The sequence below is a fragment of the Lepus europaeus genome, chromosome 6, assembly GCF_033115175.1.
Source record: "Lepus europaeus isolate LE1 chromosome 6, mLepTim1.pri, whole genome shotgun sequence".
Lineage (NCBI taxonomy): Eukaryota > Metazoa > Chordata > Mammalia > Lagomorpha > Leporidae > Lepus > Lepus europaeus.
In genome coordinates, this window is record NC_084832.1 from 20,600,731 (window position 1) to 20,620,902 (window position 20,172).

A 20,172-nucleotide genomic window follows, 5' to 3' on the forward strand; every position below is an offset into this window, starting at 1 on the left:
CATATTCATACTTCCTGTTTTCACATTATTTATCAATGTATGTTTAAGAACCATTATGCTCTAAGAATTGCCCCACTTTAAAACCTTTATAATTCTCAGAATGCCAGTCATTCCCTAGTCTTCACAGAAAAAAAGTCACTTTCATTTAAATCCACTAGTTAAAAACAAACAACACCCCAAGAATGCTTTACTAAATAACCACTTATTGGTTTAGTTCCATTAACTTCATCTTCCACACTGCTAAATTGCCATTATTTCTTATATTCAAAATAATTATTTTTAAGATATTTCAAAATAAATTCTTAAAGGTAGTGTTAAAATCATTCACTTACAGTCGGTGATTTTTAGCGTCCTCTTGACTTCTCCGCTTCCTGATCCCCCACAACCATCTTCGTCATCACAGTCCCCACTGACTTGCTCAGATATGCCGCCACCGCTGCCAGGCTGAAGATGTTCCCACTTGTTGGGCTTCGGTGCCCTACCCTGTAGCAACTGAATGTGGATATTAAAACATGTATTAGAAGCAAATTCAAATAATCCAAGAACTCTATTTGAAATTTAAGCATAAATTAGAATTTTTCTCTTAGGCACACTCATTGTTGTGGTTTAGACACTTTACCAAATCCTGTCTCCAAACAATAAAACCGACTGAAGTAATGAATAATGGGCAAAGTCTTCCATCCATAAAGAACTACATGCTGTGTATTCCTCTGTGAAAATGTTTTGGATAATTCTTTTGGAAGCTAACAAATGTTAGGCCATCTTGGGGCCAGCATTGTGGCGTAGCAGGTAAAGCCACTGCCTCCAGTGCCGACATCCCGTATGGGCGCCGGTTTAAGTTCCAGCTGCTCCATATCTGATCCCAGCTCTCTGCTACGGCCTGGGAAAGCAGTAGAAGATGGCCCAAGTCCTTAGGTCCTTGCACTCTCAGGGGAAGACCTGGAGGAAGCTCCTGGCTCCTAGCTTCAGATCAGCATAGCTCTGGCCTTTGCAGCCAATTGGGGAGTGAACCAGATGATGGGAGACCTCTCTCTCTCTCTCTCTCTCTCTCTCTCTCTCTGCCTTTCCTTCTTTCTCTGTGTAACTCTGACTTTCAAATAAATAAATAAAAGAAAAAAAAGGCCATCTTGATTATGGATAGCTTGTCAGAGAATTCTTTGTTTTTCAATAACCAGCATTATTATTTTTTAAAGGTTTATTTATTTATTTGAAAGAGTTACGGAGATAGGTAGAGTCAGAGAAAGAGGTCTTCCATCCACTGGTTCACTCCCAAAATGACAGCAACAGCCAGAGCTGATCTGATCCGAAGCCAGGAGCTGGGAGCTTCTTCTAGGTCTCACCCGAGGAGGGGCCCAAGGACGTGGGCCATCTCCTACTGCTTTCCCAGGTCATAGAAGAGAACTGGGTTGGGAGTGGAACAACCAGGACTTAAACTGGCACCCATATGGGATGCTGGTGCTTCAGGCCAGGACCTTAACCTACTGTGCCACAGCCCTGATCCCGAATAACTAACCTTAAAGCATGGTAAATCAAACTCTGACACAACACAATTCCCTTTGCAATATACTGACTGATAAAATGGTACCATTTTGTAATCCAACATTCCAAAATTTCTCAAAAAGAAAACTACTCTTCCAGGAAAGAATTTCATTAAAAGAATCGACGATCTTGGACATTCACATCAACAGCTTTATTTTAACTTTCTCAGCTTAAGCACTTGCTCCAATGCATATATGGGACAGAACTAACTTTCAGAGAATAGACTTAGGTCCAACATCCATTTCTACAAACCATTTAAGAAGCTTAAACAACCACTCATTTCTTCATTCTCAGATACTGAATTTACTTTTAGGAGAAAAATAGATGCAAGAGATAATTTTCCCTATATCATAGAAATGCTGGTAATATTTTTGAATAATATTGGAAATGTCTGGACTCTTTTCAGAAAGATAGAGTTATGAATAATAGAGTATTTCACTTAAACCTGAGACAGTAAAATAATTCACTATATGACATTTACCCTCTCTGTCGGATCTGGAGAACACTCGACTGAGCATGAGCACTAAAGGGTACTGCTCTGTTAGAAATGAGACCTCTCTTGGCCAGCGCCGTGGCTCAACAGGCTAATCCTCTGCCTTGCAGCGCCGGCACACCGGGTTCTAGTCCCGGCTGGGGTACCGATCCTGTCCCGGTTGCCCCTCTTCCAGGCCAGCTCTCTGCTATGGCCCAGGAAGGCAGTGGAGGATGGCCCAAGTGCTTGGGCCCTGCACCCCATGGGAGACCAGGAGAAGCACCTGGCTCCTGGCTTCGGATCAGCGAGATGCGCCGGCCGCAGAGGCCATTGGAGGGTGAACCAATGGCAAAAAGGAAGACCTTTCTCTCTGTCTCTCTCTCTCTCACTATCCACTCTGCCTGTCAAAAAAATAAAAATTTAAATAAAAAAAAAAAAAAGAAATGAGACCTCTCTCTGTCATCCACTTAATGGGCATTTAATTCTCATGGTGTTTTCTGAAAGGTTTAGGGTTACTACTTCTGTAACTTGGCAAACAATAGTTTCAATGAGCAGGAAGTAATTAAACACACAACCCACAGACAGCACTTCATTATGAACACAGAGTGAAACAGCCTCACTACATCTAAGGCAAATACATTTATCATTTAAAGTACCCAGCAATCAAGCCATTTTACTCTGAATTTCATAAACTTTCAAAATTCAAAAAAAAAATTAGGTCCCCAATTCTGAATATTATATTTCTTTAAAAGTTATTGTTTCCTAACAAAAAGAATGCTGAATAACTTGATAATTATTTTAAATACTTATTTTTAGTTATCAGCACTTCACAAAATATATGATAACAGGTATTAAATTTAAAGGAAAACTTCTTTCATTGTCAAATGAACTTAGGAAATATTATGTTTGACAAAACTCCTTTATTGTGTTTGATATGCTGGTATGTATGCTACATCCTTAAAAGCGAGGGAGGTTATACCAGTGGAGAAATGAATACAAACAACCACACAGAAATTCCCATCTGAAAAAGGAAAGATACATTACTTTATATAATTTATCAATTGTTATTGTAAAATACATTATCTGCCACTTATTTAGTATAAGCATTAAGGCCTGGATTTTGAGGTCACACACACTTAGATGTGAATCCTCATTCTGATCTATACTTAATCATGAGAAAATGGGCTATCACTTAAGACACTGAGAACTTGATTCTGTCATAACTAAAATAGGGATAATGATATAAAGATGCCATTGCTCATATTGTGAGAAAAATATATGAGCTCTTTTGCATATATTTATGTTCCACTACATTTTATTATCTACTTATTATACATTAATATTGCTTAAACACCTAGAATATTAATTGAAAGAATCATTTGATAAAGCATGTAATTACACAACCAATATTAACACATTTCCAAGTATTACATGACCAGTACAACAAAAGTCAAACTCTCTGGGGCTGTGTGGCTCCCTTTTCACACGAACATTCTTTTCCAACAATTTCCCATGTCAATTTACTTCCTCTTGATGTTGCTAAAAATTCTCCCACTATTTTACTGGGAACTCAGCCAGAACACAGATGAAACATCACAAACAATACCAACAATGCATAAATCACAATCCAACCCAATGCATTTCAACTTAAAAATACAAACAAAGGGATAGCCTGTGTAAAACAAAACTCTCCATTTTAAGAAACTGATTCGGTTGAAAGTGATTAAATACATTAACAGAATTATCCATTTATTTATAGTGACTGGCAAACATAGTTGAAGACCTTCACAACTAAACATTTTATGCTTTTATACATTTTTCTTCACCATCACATCAGTGACATTCTGGAAAATGCATATGAACTCAAAATTTTAAGAAATAGAATTATACAAAATTATATTTGAATTCTGTGCAAGCTGGATCGTGAAACTGGCATCGTGATTTCCCACTCTAATATCTAGGACCATGAATATGATGTCATTTTCACACTCAGAATCTATATGTCTGAAGGAATTTTATCAATGTAACTAATGTCAACAATCAGCTGATTTACCTTTAAAAAAGAGGATAGTCTGTGTGGAAAGTAATATAATGAGGCGAGTTCTTCAAAAGCAGAAAGGTGTTTTTTTTTTTTTTTTTTCCTGGCTATCAGTGGAAGTCAGATCCAAAGCACGGGGAATGGGGTAGGTTGGATGCAGAGGACTGTGCTGCTGGCCTCGAAGGTGTAAGCTTGGATGCTGTCAGTGTGCCTGTTTAAGTTACCACAGAGGGAACTGTACCACCAGTGGCCTCTAGAGCTGACAGGGCTCCATCTTCGCACTCGCAATGAATTGGGGCTGTCAGTCCTACAACTGAGTTCTCTCAAAAACTTAGAAGAGGTTGGACACTTTGTCCCTGAGTCAAGCTTGGCTAACAAATCGATTTCAGGCTGGTGAGACCGTCCACAGAAAGCACATGAAGACATCTGATTTACAGAACTGTGAGCTAACAAATGGAAATTGAGAGCAGCTAAATTAGTAGTAAATTATTATGCAGCTAAAAGTAACCAATACACTCAGTGACACCACCTGGACCACACTTCTTGGCCATTTTGTTGGATCTTCTTTATTCTCTGGCTTATTCCTCAGAAAAAGAGGTCAACATTCCCATCAGATACCACCTGACTAAGAAGATGAGAGCATGCTCCTGGATTTTATCTTTTCTTCAGTCTTTGGTTTCTATGCTTCTTTATAATCCCTCACACTGTTTTCCAACTTTCAGAACAACAGACACAATTGCTGTTGCCTATGAATGAGTGATCCCAATACATCCATGATCCCATCTGATCTGTGAGTTCCAATAATCCCTTCATACTCTCATAGAATCAAAAATTTCCCTCTTCTCACATGGAGGAGCTTCCTTATAATTTTCATGTTTTCATTTCACTATTATCACAAGTCCACAAATGTACACTTTCATTCTCATAATTGTAATAACATCTTAATTCGCAAATATCTCTAGTAAACTTCTAACCAACAAAAACAATGGGCTTTTCACAATAAGATCTTTATTCGAATTCATTCTTCTTTTGGACTAAACTGATCTGATTTCGTTTTTGATTGTTCATGTTTCTCCCTGCCCCCAGAATAACATAAAATGGTATAAATTCTCTGTTCCCTTTTAGCCACTTTCTGGGGATGTATCCTAATAGATTGTGCTTATCTACAAATTATGTTCCAGTACTTATCAGCAGCTCTTGCTGTACTCTTTACTTCATATAAGCAGCTATTGTAAGACAAAATCTATAACTTTATATGTTAAAATAGACCCATTCAGCTCCAGTCATGTATCATTACAACTATCTTCCTGACTCCCACAGTGCAGGGGTCAGTACTCTCTCCTATCAACTCCCACCATATTAATTTTTCTCAAATAAGGATTTTCTCCTTGAAATTTCTTGACCTTAATGGTCTTTCTGGCTCATTATGGCCAAAAACAATGGGTTCCCCACATGTGTTAAGAGGAGAAATATCAGTCCACATACATGGGTCACAGAAAAAAGGGAATATGTTTGGGGAAACGCATATTATGGCTTCTTGCTGGTATCCTGAATTAAAGATTCATGGGAAATCCTACAGGAAACAATCTTGTCTAGTTAGGATTCATCTCGCATTACCCACCTGCCCTCACTCAACACACATGGACCTGATTTTGAAAATGAGATCTATAAAAGATCAAAGGTGGCCTGGCAGTCAAGGTCCCACACAACATGCTGTTTTGGTATTTTGAAAACTCTATGCCTAACACAGCTCCTCAAAATCTAATTCTGCTGCTGAGAAACCAATATGTTCGCACAGAAATTGTGAGACCTCATACGTCTCTACTTGAGTCTATGCTGCTTTTATAGCCACCTCTCATTCAGCTCTTGATTTCCTCTACATGAAATACACCCTTTTCTCTTCTTCAGCTCATCATTTATACGTGTTTCAAGTTCAAACTCAAATATCTCTTTTTCAACCCTATACATATTCCTGTACTCTTCTTAGCCCTGTACCATCAGATACTTTACTTTCTTGAACACATTTCATATCTTTATAATTATTTTCTGAAAGATGACAGCAGGATTTAATCTATTTTATTGTATTCCCCATCATGACTACTGCTTACTCTATAGTAGATGCTAAATAATTGTATTTGTATTTATTTATTTGAAATTTGGAAATAATTTAAAAGCTTATCCTACTTTCAACATCTTCTACATCTAAGGTAGTAAACTGTCTTCATTTTTATTGGACTTTTCAGTAAAAATGTCCCAGAGTAACTTGGGATTCATTCATACTGACTGGGACACTGATGGACTCCCATATTCATTCAATGGCATTAATTGAGCACATACTGTGTAACATCCATATCAAAGGAGAAGATATTATCTTTGTCCTTAAAAAATTCTCAGTATATATTTTATTATTTCAATGATGGTGTTTAGTGATGAATATTCTATTAGATATAATTTAAATAAAAACAATAATCTGATAATCAGGAAATAGGAGAAACAATCCAAAGGTTTAATTATTTTTCTTTTAATCTTGAATAAGAGATGGTTTAAAATGATTTTATTCCTGAGTACCTAGGGAAGTCTAAGAAGTTTTTGAGGCAAAAATTTGAATCATGGCAAAAATATTCTCAAATATGCTTGTGCTTACTATTCTAATTAATATAAACTAAAAGAGATGAGCATTCCAATTATATTTTAATGAATACGTACAATAATACTTCGTTATAAATCTAGGTCACAGGAATGTTTTCAAAAATGGATTTTTTTTTTCTGCAGGAGACTGGAAATTTAGCTTTACTGCTTGGGTCATTGGGGAATGAACTTTTCTACTCCTTCACAGGGGATCAGCTCTGCACACTCCTCTATTCCTCCCATCCCTTTCAGACAACAGGCAAACACCTCCCTTACGTATTGTGTGCTCTTCCCTCGGGAACAAGTGCCATTTCAGGGCCCATCCTCCAACCACATTTGAGAAAAAGACACTACTTTTGTCAAAGAGGAATCATCTTTAACATACCTTTAATAAAATAAAAGCATTTCCCTCATCTGTATTTTGAAAAGAACATACATGAATACAATGAATCTTCAAAATAATGAGAATATTTTCAATAGACACCTGAAAAGCCATCACATTGTAATAAACACATGCATGCCACATGCTGTAACAAGTCTTTCTTCATATTCTTTTTTTTAACTTTTATTTAATGAATATAAATTTCCAGTGTACACCTTATGGATTACAATGGCTTCCCCCTCCCATAACTTCCCTCCCACCCGCAACCCTCCCCTCTCCCGCTCCCTCTCCCCTTCCATCTGCATCAAGATTCATTTTCAATTCTCTTTATATACAGAAGATCAATTTAGTATAAAGATTTCAACAGTTTGCACCCGCATAGAAACACAAAGTGAAACATACTGTTTGAGTACTAGTTATAGCATTAAATCAAAATGTACAGCACATTAAGGACAAAGATCCCACATGAGGAGCAAGTGCACAGTGGCTTCTGTTGTTGACCCAACAAATTGAAACTCTAGTTTATGGCGCCAGTAACCACCCCAGGCGCTCTCATCATGAGTTGCCAAGGCTATGGAAGCCTTCCAAGTTTGCCGACTCTGATCATAATTAGACAAGGTCATAAAAGACAGAGTGAGGATAGTAACCAATGATCCTAAGAGTGGCATTTACCAGGTTTGAACAATTATACAGCATTAAGTGGGGAAGAGGACCATCAGTACACACAGGTTGGGAGTAGAGCCATTGGTGGTAGAGTTTATGATTACGAAGGAATGAGGCCCAAGTGCACTAGACAGGGCCTAGAACAAAGGACAGAATCATTATTAGAGGAGCTAAGAAAGGTGCTGTCTAAGCTACAAGTAATTTTTCTGATGGAGAGGCAAATAGAACCTGATAGAAGGGGCTTGATAATAATCTGGTGGGCTTTAGGCCTTGTAAGTTAAGAGGCCCAGACCTATCTATCTCTTCACATGGGGTACATCCTAAGGGAGGTGTGAACCTCCTAGGGGAAGGCACTCTGTTGACTTTCATTACTTGGCTGGGCTGGGAGGAGAGCTGGCCAGGTAAAGGCAGGTGGCATCTCTAACAAGAAATTTACAGTTCTGCCTGCTTTCTTCATTTTCACTACATACAATCAGCTATTTCATATATTCATAAAATATGGAGTATCTTCTAATATTTTTGGAAACTTAAAACCTCCAAAAAACATTACGTTACTTCTCTGGGCATACATTATCTGCATCCATAAAGGAGGATAAAACTATTTGGAAGATTTGTGAGTATTATTCAGGTTCCATTACGTAAAGTACTAGCACACTGTAAGTTCTCAATAATGGTTAGTTAACTTTATCACTACTATTATTACAAACAATAGGAAGTGATCCTGCTACACCAATCCTGTCTTTGAAGGAGGAAACCTTGATGAGTAAAAATGAGTATCTACAGCCTCATCCTGCCTTGGGTCTTTCATCTGAGTCTGCTCAGATGTAAAAATGCTGGTGTTTTAAAATTTAAACCTATTCCCTGTCATGCAGGATAGAAAGTCAATCAATACATACATATTTATAGTACAATTAGAACAGAGGAAAGGACATGATTTTGAGTTCCAGCCACACATTAATTGTGTGCCTTTAGGCAAATCACTTAAGCCCATTAAAACTCATTTTATTCTACTGAATAATAATGCATGGGAAAGCACTTTATATCCTATAAAGCATCAGGCTCATTGACAATGTTCTGCGCATGACACTGCATCTATAAAACTGGGAAACTAACAAAGTGAGGACAAAATTGGGGGGAAAGCAACCTTTCAGAGTGCTCTTCCTTTCTCAATGCCATGCAGTTTGTGCAAGCAGCTGATTAGCTGAAAATAGTCAGTTTTGATGACTGATGCTTCCTGCTTATGTTTAATTGGTTTAGGAAGCTCATTAGGGATGCTATCTTGGTGGGTGAATTTGGTGAGTAGAATATCTGATGACTCTAAGGCAAATGTACTTCTTTCAGCTGGTGAATTAATCTCTCAATAGACTCAATTTGCTTTTTACTAACTGTCTGGCACTATCACATGGTTGCAATAGCCTTTCAAACACTTGCAATAAAATCTGGCTGTAGATTGCTCACATACACAACATGTTTTCTGTGAAAGAGAAACATTCATTACATTCAAAAAGCTCCAAACATGATGGCGGCTGAATGTGTTTTAAAACATTATACATAATGATACATCTCTGCAATATTTCCCTCTTCCTTTAACAATCATTTACACAAACATCAGAAGTAAATATGTGTTTAGAAAGTATCAATCATCACACACATTCCTCTAGTCATCTTCTCAAATGTAAGCATAGCAAAATCCGCACTTTCATGATTACAGACTATTGATGAGAACATGCAGGTGAAAATTAAAGTGTTGATAGACAAATTTCATACCAAAATATTGAAGATATAGATGATTGTACTTTTCATTTTATCATTCACATTTTTAATATAAACTGAAAAAACTCCATGATCTATTATGCAAAAAAATTCATATATATAATTTGTGTTATATTGGCATTTGTACTTTCATACAGTTTAAATGAAACCAATAAAAATGTATATGAAACAGTAAAGCAACGGAAGCACATAACATTTTATAATTGGAAATCTGATGCAAAATTCCTCATGATCTACTTTTATCTCTATAACATATTTCAAATTAGATATAAAAATCTCTTTATATAGCATGATCTCATTATTTTTTTGCAACTCAACCTTCTTTTCTCCAATCTTCCAGCCTGCTCCCTTCTACACAGCATCCTGCTCTACTTGGCTTTCATCTCCCTAAACTTATTACAATCATCTTTAAAAATTTTTCTTATACCCAACTTTCTCTGCTCTTTCTCCTTCAAATTTAGAAAATATTTTATCGATAAACCCAAGTATTACCATCTCCACATTTATTTCTTTCCAAAGCACTAAAATCTTTATGGACTATTCTACCTAAAAAGCCAAGTTAATTTTACAATATGTCATGTTATGTTAAGTTGACCAGACACAGGAGTCAAGTCTGTACGATTTCTTGTCAGTGTTTGCTTTAGGTTGCAGCTTTTTGATCTCTCGGCTTCTGTAGTGCCAGTAATCTGAAAGGTCACAGCTCTGTTGGCATTTGGTTTATGCAATGCAGTCTGGCAATTTATAAAAGTGTTGTGATTGTGTAAATAGAATACCAAAGAAGATAAAATTTACTAAATTTATTCTCTGTGCCCTAACACTGCATTTAAGTTATTTGTTCTTGCTCCTAGAAGAAAATTCCAAGTTTCCCTACCTCCATGCCTGATCCGAGGTTGAAAACATGGCCAGCTTCATCTTCCATGCCATAAGTTTATTTTGATTTTGCATCCTAGTCCATACTCTAAATTAGCCCTCCCAGTAGAGTTAAAACTAAAAGGTAATGAGTAAAAGTAGGAATGTAAATAGAGCATCAAACCTTGAATAGAAGTCAGAAAAATTATGGGACCAATTGAGGAAGTGTGCACACCAAATATAATCATTTCTCAAATCTTCTGAAATGTCTCTATCAAAACCCTGGAGGACCTGAAAAGAACTGGTGAAAAACAAAAATCCTTTCTCACAAAACAACTGCAGACAGGATATACTGAAGTCTTCTATTGAAATATTCAACTTAGCAGAAAATGTAGAGGATCCATGTCAGGAGTACCGAAAGAAACAAGGGCATTTTGTGGGTAATGTAATGACTGACCCTGTCGTACAGGAACAGGGGAAGCAAAAAGAAATTACCAGTAAAGTAAGTCTGTGTAAAAGATTTAACGTAGATTCGATAGATTTGTAATGGGCATTTCTTAAGGGACAAACATTTTATTATAATGGGCATGATATACAACAACCACACTCCTCGAATCTAAAAAATTAAAGGGTAAGGTTTATTTTCTTGATGCCATTAGCTCACTTTCAGGTAATTTACTAATTTTCTAAATCATCTTCACATATTCACCTACACACAAGCAATGAAAATAATTTATATGTAAAAATATCTCAATATGCATTTTTTTCTTCAAATGTACAGTTACCAAGCTGAGCTGCTTTACAAAACTGCCTTTGCTTGTTTTGGGTAACATAGCAATTTGCTTTTAAGAAAATGCCTGGCTCTTTTCCTACTTATCCCATATAATCTTCCTGACATTTTAGTGCAATGTAATCTAATTTACAAAATCCAGGATTGAACAAACCTGAAAATCTACTGCTCTTGGGAACAAATCATATTCCAAAACACAGATGGATTGACTAAAGATGAATTCTAGACATCTAGTATCATCTGCTATATCAGCTTTCTATTAACCATGCTATAAAAATAAAGCAGGATCTCTACTACCAAGAGTTTTATAATTTTACATGCATCTTCTAGTTAATAGACACTAGTTATTATTTTTATATTTATTATCCAAGTCATAGTTTTCTTTCTCAACTTATATGCCAAAGTTTTTCTCATTTGGCTTACCCATAAGAACCAAATTGATAGTATCTTATTTATATCCATTGACAGATAGTGTGTTTTCTACATGCAATATGAGAATTAATTAACATGTAATATGAGAATTTTTGACCATTAGATTTTTTTCCTGGCTAGTTTTGAGTTATCCCAATGTATTAATGTATATCTAATGGAGCTCTAAGATGCATGTCACTCAACAGTATGTGTTGTGATCCTGTCTTTAAGCAATTTACCTCCAAGAGACTAAAGTCACTGAAAGACAGAAGTGAAAAAAAAAAAATGAAGGATGTAAGGAGGGGTGGGGGGAAACAAGATTTTAAACAAGATTTCTAAGGGTTCCATATTTACATTTTTTTAATTTAATTCAGAAAAATTTCCAATGAATTTTTGAAAGAATTGTGAAGGATTGCAAATTCACTTAAGACCTGGTTTGGCAATTAATCTAGATTTCCTTCATTGGCCAGCTGTGCATTCATTCTCAAATACTGCATTAAAAATAAAGATTCCCTTAAAGTTTCCCAGTTTATTAAAGGTTTAGTTCCAAAAGGAGCTCATTCTGTTCCCATTTAGGATGAAACCCTTGTGTATGCCAGATGGTAACAAGAACTACAGCTTTACAAATGTCATTCTGATGTTCACCTTTTCAAGGAAATTCCCTTAATCCATCTTTCTTTACATAAACTACAAATTGAGAACAAGATATGACAAACTAAGGGAATATTTTCTGGAAATATTCTAGAAATAATTTAAGAAAAGTGTGTGAAGATTTGAGATCTTCGTTGCCTTGGGAAGGCACTGAACTGGTATCTGACTAGGATTCTAAGACGAATTTTCCCATTAACTATTTAAATGTGTGACCTTAAACAAATCATTTAATCTTGCTAAGACTAAATGTTTTATCTGAAAAAATGAGAAGGTTGTAATTTCCCAAATGTGTCTTATAACTGCAAAATTTTCAGTTCAAATATGTTTCAAGCCATTCTAACATTTGGTTTAAAAATAGGTATTATATCATCAAAGCTTATCGTAGGCTGCTGAGACATTCATTATAATTCTACTACTTTTTCTGCTAGACACAACTTTGAGATATGCTGTCTAACTAAAATATATTTGTTAATGATTGAATTGAGTTTCCCCAAAAACATATGTTGAAATCTCAACCTCCAGTACTTGAAAATGTGACCTTATTTGGAAAAAATCTTTACAGAGGTAATCAAATTAAAATGAGATCATTAGGGTGGGACCTGATCCAATTTGACTAGTGTCCTTATGAAAGGATAACTGAACACAGAAGTTCATTCTTGGGGCCAGTGCTGTGGTGCATCTGGTTAAAGCCCTGCACTGCAGTTCCAGCATCCTATGTGGGCCACAGTTCCAGTCCCAATTGCTTCACTTCCAATACAGCTCCCTGCTAATGTGCCTGGGAAAGCAGTGGAGGATAGCCAAGTTCTTAGTTCTAGGTCCCGGAGACCCTGAAGAAGCTGCTGGCTCCTGGCTTCAAATCAGCTCAGCTCTGTCCTATGGCCACCTGGGGGGTGAACAAGTGGATGGAAGACCTCTCTCTCTCTCTCTCTCTCTCTCTCTCTCTGTCCCTGTCTCTACCTCTCTCTGTACCCTGTTATTTCAAATAAATGAAATAAATCTTTAAAAAATTCATTATTTATAGCTGCTATATTTAACCCCACTGTATCAATGAAACATTATTTTTGAGTCCCTCTATTGGTGGCTAATTGTGCTATTTTGAGGGCTTAGATATAAAAATAACATTGCTATGAACCTCTTGCATATGTCTTTTGGTGTATCTATTTCATGAAAGTGCTGGTGTAGGATTAGACTTATGTATTCCTTATGTTTCTGGAAGAATTTATCTCAGTCTACCTGTACTTAGAATTTTTTGTGGGAAATGTGTTAATTATAGATATGGTTTCTATAATACACACAGAGCTCATTACAATTTGTAAAACTTCTTCTTGTGCCAATATTTTAAGGCTGTTTTTCCAGTGAACTAAATCACTTTCTGTAGCTTCATGTTTCTATCTGGGATAATTTTTCCTTAGTCTGAAAAACTTTAGTATATTTGTAGTTCAACTCCTAGTCAAACATTTACTTAATAATTATTTGTCTAAATATGGTTTACTTTGCCTATTTATTATGTATGTTTCACTATGGAATTTTAGATTGTTACAGTATCTCCCTAAGCATGTTAAAACATAATTTAATTGTTTTTAATTTCTATAGTTTTGGTAAGTATTTATTTTGCCTTTTTTCTTTTTTTATCCTTTTTGTAGCCTATAATTACAAGCATATTAGATATTTTGACTGTGACGTGTTTTTTAGGCTTTGTCCTAATTAATACAACCTATAAGACGAGACTAATTCTATAGATTAGGTTAGATTACTTCTATGAAACTCTCTTCAGGTTCACTTAGCATTCTTTCTAATATAAATCTACTCAGTGACTTAAGCTCAATCATTGTGCTTGCAAGTTTTAGAATGTCTACATAATCTTTTGTAGAAATTAAAATTCTTTGCTAAAAGCATTTCATCCATTGACCCACTTTTCTTTTATCTTATCTTCATATTCACAATAATTATTCTGAAAGTTTTATGTCAAATTCAGAACTGCGTCATCTGTGGATGTGTGCTTATTATCTAGTGTATGTATATGGGAGTGAGTATTCTGATTACTAAGAGTTCAGCTACCTCACAGCTCTAGACTCTGTGTTTTATGTTGGTCATTGTATATAAAAGAACAATGAAGCAGACAGGGTTAGGAGCAAGCCGTGCTGCTACATCTGGAAATTAAACAGTCAGGATTGAGATGTAGTTCCATATGTGGTTCACCCCTATTTCACATGTATGTTCTTCATAGATTTTGACTGAGAGCTGAATGGATCTATTTTTCCTTAGCTTTGAAATTATGTTGGAGGTTAACTTCTAATTTTATGGGTATTAAGCCTGGTCCTTAACATCTTATTCAGAACAGCTTCAAACTTTTAGAAATCTCCTGGGGTTTGCAGAACAGGTCATATGATTAAGGCCGGCCTTCTCTCCTTCAACGATTTTGTATCTTAGTCACTGTCATACCATCAGCCTTTTGGAATCTCCCAGACAAGCCTTTCAGATGCTCACACAGCATAAGAATTCAAATATGCCATACATACATACAAAAATACATCATTTATGCCATTATTTTACTCAATGATATGTCTGAAGCAGGCCCAACTATCATTCTCCACTAATAATCCAAAAAGCTATTTAGAGAAATCAATATTGCCATAGTAAGATTTCCTAAATGAATAAATATTAGTTCTTGTGTTGCCCCAGTTCTAGCTCTAAAATACATAATTTTGTAAGTTATCTGGCTTCAGAAAATTGAAGCAATTCTCTTGGCTTTCTATGACTTGTCCAACCAACTTGGTATTCATTTTGTTTTTAGAACCTTTTATTTAATCATATCTTCTTTCTTTAATGTTTTCCCCCAAACGTTCTAATACCCATAAAATAATTCATCACATGTACTTTTCAAAGAACCAAAGAAATACAAAAATATATGCAGAATACAATTATGTTATTTTTGCTTGCATACTCTTCTCTGGGATGTATGCACTCTACCTTGGAAGGCTTCTTAAATTAAAAGTAAATCTGATAGAATAAAAAAGGGAGAGAACGATCCAACATGGGAAGCGAGATACACAGCAGACTCAGAATGGCAGATGTCCTAAATAGCACTCTGGCCTCAGAATCAGCCCTTAAGGCATGCAGATCCAGCTGAAAAGGCCATGAGAGTATTTCAGGCATGGAAAGCCAAGACACTCTGGCAAAAAAAAAAAAAAAAAAAAAAAAAAAAAAAAAAAAAAAAAAAAAAAAAAAAAAACACCTAAATGAAAGATCTCTGCAAGTGAGATCCCAGTGGAAAGAACAGGTCATCAAAGAAGGAGGTATCTTTCTCTGAAGGGAGGAAAGAACTTGCACTTTGACTACGACCTTGTCTAAATATGATCAGAGTCGGCGAACTCAAAAGGCTTCCATAGCCTTGGCAACTCGTGATAAGAGCCTAGGGTGATTACTGATGCCATAAACAAGAGTGTCAATTTGTTAAGTCAACAACAGGAGTCACTGTGCACTTACTCCTCATGTAGGATCTCTGTCCTTAATGTGCTGTACATTGTGATTTAATGCTATAACTAGTACACAAACAGTATGTTTCACTTTATATTTCTATGTGGGTGCAAACTGTTGAAATCTTTACTTAATATATGCTAAACTGATCTTCTTTATATAAAGAGAATTGAAAATGAATCTTGATGTGAGTGGAAGGGGAGAGGGAGCGGGAAAGGGGAGGGTTGTGGGTGGGAGGGAAGTTATGGGGAGAGGAAGCCATTGTAATCCATAAGCTGTACTTTGGAAATTTATATTCATTAAATAAAAGTTAAAGAAAATCTGTAATTATTTCAATGAGAATTTAATATGGCTATTCCAGGGGACTTTTATTAATAGGATTTTGACTTCTCTGGCAGAGACATAGCAATCTAGATTTCTTGATACTATAATAGCCATATTAGGTTATACTAGAGAAGCTTCCCTTCCAGTACAGAGAAATACATGCAGAATAAGGAAAAATTGGCAGATTTCAATGATCGTATCCTGAGGAACAGTTCAGAATGTCACAATGTGCCGTGTATTAGCAGGTCACTCAAATATGTGATACATAAACTTTTTGTGATTGCCTTTAAGAAAATGGGTACTAACAGAGGTGTTCCTGGTGAAATTGTCAGCATACTATTATGAACTCTTCTTGGTAACTGGTGATGAGAGAGTAGGGCTCAGGTTAGTGTAGGAAGAAACAATTAGCAAACCTTTACAACCATATTGCAGTGGAAGAAAGGTTTATCAACACCTATAATCAAGAAATTTAGAGGAAATAGTGAAAAATAGGGAACATCTGAGTGAATCAATATTCTGCAGCTTTTGAACGAAAGTAACACTAAGTGAATATGATTGATCTCAGGGACATCTCTTTACCTGTAGTAGTAGCAGTCATAAGATATAGCATAAGCAAGTCTAGAAATCTGTCTTATTCTATCACAGAGAGAAAATTTGGTTGCAGACTCAAATTAATGCAATAATTTCCAGGCCTGGAGAATATTGTCAATGATGATGTTTTGCAGTATTCTGTGGGTCTGTTTGTGTTTCCTCTTCTTTAAAAAATATAAAATAGCTTTTTAATATGAATAATTCACTCCGATTGCAGTTTTAGGCAACACATAAAACTTTCTGTAACTCAATTAAAACTTTATACAAGAGCCGGCACCGTGGCTTAACAGGCTAATCCTCCACCTTGCGGCGCCGGCACACCGGGTTCTAGTCCCAGTCAGGGTGCCGGATTCTATCCCGGTTGCCCCTCTTCCAGGCCAGCTCTCTGCTATGGCCCTGGAAGGAGTGGAGGATGGCCCAAGTGCTTGAACCCTGCACCTGCATGGGAGACCAGGAGAAGCACCTGGCTCCTGGCTTCGGATCAGCGAGATGCGCCGGCCGCAGAGGCCATTGGAGGGTGAACCAATGGCAAAAAGGAAGACCTTTCTCTCTGTCTCTCTCTCTCACTATCCACTCTGCCTGTCCAAAAAAAAAAAAAAAAAGAAAAAAAAAACTTTATACAAGAGCCAATGTTGTGACACAGGTGTTTAAACCACCACTTGCAACACCAGCATCCAATGTCAGTCCTGGCTATTCTGATTCTGACCCAGCTACCTGTTAATGCACCTAGGAAGAGAGTGGAAGATGGGCCAACTGCTTGGCCCCCTACCATTCATGTGGGAGACCCAGATGGAATTCCTGACTCCTGGGTTTGGCCTGAGCTCCCCTGGCAATTGAGGTACTTGAGGATTGAACCAGCAGATGGAAGAGATCTCTTTCTCTCTCTCTCTCTCTCTCTCTCTCTCTCTCTTTCCCCCCTCCCTGTTGTTCACCTGTCAAATAAATAAGTAATTTTTTTTAAAGTTTACGCACTTAAATTTTACACATCCATCACAATATTTTTACTAGTGTTTTATAAGGCGTTTTGTGCAGGTTCCTGTACCAGGCATGTGCTCTTAGATGGCTGAAATCTACTTAGATATTTCATTTATTCCAGACCTGCATTTGGTAGTTAGGTGATTACTGATGCTCTCTTGATTGAAGAATATTAATATTTAATCAACTGAACCTTGAGCATCAATATAAATGTTTTTCATTCTTGAATCCTATTTACTAGAACTATATTTAATTCTATTAGTAAAGAATTTGGACCACAAAATAAAACCAGTGATTATAAAAGTCATTTATTTTTACCCCTTATAACTTTAATACTATAAAAGTTAATATTTTAATTTTAAAATGTTGGCATTCATATCATTTTGTATATATACTGAAGGCAGCATGAGAATTTCTGCCTACTTTGAGTGTAAACTGGCTTCCTTTTGATGCTGCTCCTACCTCCTATCTTTTCTCTCTCGTCCAAGAGTTTTATGTAGTATCAGTTTTTAACTGTTCTCCCTGACTTTCCTAGAACTATGCAGTCACTCTTCTTTCAAACATAATTCTTTCTCAAATAACATTGTTATCCCCCTTGTGTAGTTAATCCCACCAAAACATCAGAACAAATATGAACAGCTGATTCAGCCAGTTCACTTAAGTGTTGGTGAATTTATTTACCCAAAACTGCACTTAAATGCCAAAGGAGGAGAATGGCAGCTCCGAACCATCCAGGCACCCTTACTGCCTCTCCTATGTTGTGCCCTGAGGTTACTCAGCTGCCATTATATACAAACACAAACACACATATGTGCATGTGAACCACACATATCACACAGAACACATATACAAGCACCTCTTCTTTATTTCTATTCCTTGTTCCCTACAGACTTAAGGTTATAACATTTTTTTAGATTGCTAAATTTATTTTATAATCTAAACCAAGAGTTGATAAAATGTTTGGTAATGGTGAATTTAGCTAATTTCTTTTTAATTTTCAGGTCACCCATCTCTGGCAAAGCCATAAACAATACATGGCAAATGAGCATAGTTGTGTTTTAATAAAACTTTATTTACAAGAATAAATTGAAGACTAGATTTGGCCCATGGGCATTAGTTTTCTGGGCCTGGATCTAGATATATCTTTCAGATTACAGCTGTTTCCACATCAGTTTCTTACTTAAAAAAATGCATCATCTCCATTTTTTGTACAAATTTGAATGATTCATTCTTTGTGGAAAACACCAGTTGCCCTATGATTTCCCCACAGGATGAGATGCTGTATTCATGATGACAGCTAAAATATATTTTTATACCACTACTCCTTTTACTATCTAGTGAAACTCAGTTATCCATTTTTCTGGATATATATCTGATGAACTTTTGCTCTTTTTCAAATTGATCCTTAATATCCATGTCAACAACCTTGCTATCCAAAGTCCATATCAGAAATACATTTCCTTAACTCCTGTGGATTGGATTCATTTCTTCATTCTCTAATTTTCAGCTTATTCTACTTTGCACTATGTCATTTTAAGGGCATGGCCATTTTGCGGGTTCATCTTTGAGTGTCCAATATACATAATGGTATATATATCAAAGATGCTCAGAAATTGATAATTTTAAGATTGATTTATTTGAAAAATAGAGTTACAGACACAGGGAGAGGCAGAGAAAGAGAGAGGGAAGGAAGGAGGGAGGGAGGAAGGGAAGGAGGGAAGGGGGGGGGGGAGAGAGAGAGAGAAACACACATCCTTTCTCTCACATAAACACACATCCTTTATCTCACAGTTTTTATTGGTTGGAAATCTGAGAATGGCTGAGCTGAGTCCCTGGACCTTGGCTCTCTTCCACTGCTGCAGTCCCTCTCAAGGCCTGGGAGGGAAAGACTCACTTCCAAGCTGCTCACACAGTTGTTGAAAGGAGTCAGCTGTTTGCGAGTTATTGAACTAATGAGCCCTTTGTTTCATTCAAGTTTGTCTCCACAGAACATCTCACAACATGGCCACTCTATCATAGCAAGTGAGAAGGCATCACGCAATTTAATTGTATGTGTATGTTTGGGGATGGGGTGGCGTGGGGGAATGATTAGCAATATACAAATCAGAGCTTTTGTAATCTAACATCAAAAGTAACATTGTGCTACCTTTGCTTAATTTAGTTCTTTAAAGAAAGGCATTACATCCAGTGGATTACCCGAGAGCAGGAGGTGGGACTGGAAGTCATGAAAGTCATGTCCGAATCTCCCAACCACACCATCTAGGATAAATGAACACTTTCCTCTTCTGCTATTATGTTATTTCTTAAAATACTCAAATGAGTTAGAATAGTGGTGACTACAGTATTTTACCCCACTCTTGATCCCCAAAGCTACTGGGAAATGTAGTAGTTTCTTAATTACCACCACTCTTCAGATTCTACATAAGTCCCCACTTCCCTCATTTTCAAGAGTGTTGAATGCTTTCTGCTCTCTACTTTGCTTCCTCTTTTCTTTCTTTCTTTTTTAGGTTTTCTTTTTTCTTTTTTTTTTACTTCTATTTAATAAATATAAATATAAATTTCCTCACTTGGACTTCTATAACAATGATGCCCCTGCACAATTTCTCCTT

General features: G+C 36.4%; 1 protein-coding gene across 1 annotated transcript in view; it reads right to left on the reverse strand.

The window, feature by feature from the left end:
• Positions 1–324: 324 nt before the first annotated feature.
• Positions 325–20,172, reverse strand: part of GPC5 (glypican 5) — an 860,209-nt gene continuing 840,361 nt past the window's right edge. Inside the window, exon 7 of the mRNA XM_062195157.1 lies at positions 325–492. Within this exon, the coding sequence (XP_062051141.1) occupies positions 325–492 (168 nt within the window). The remainder of the gene's footprint in view (positions 493–20,172) is intronic.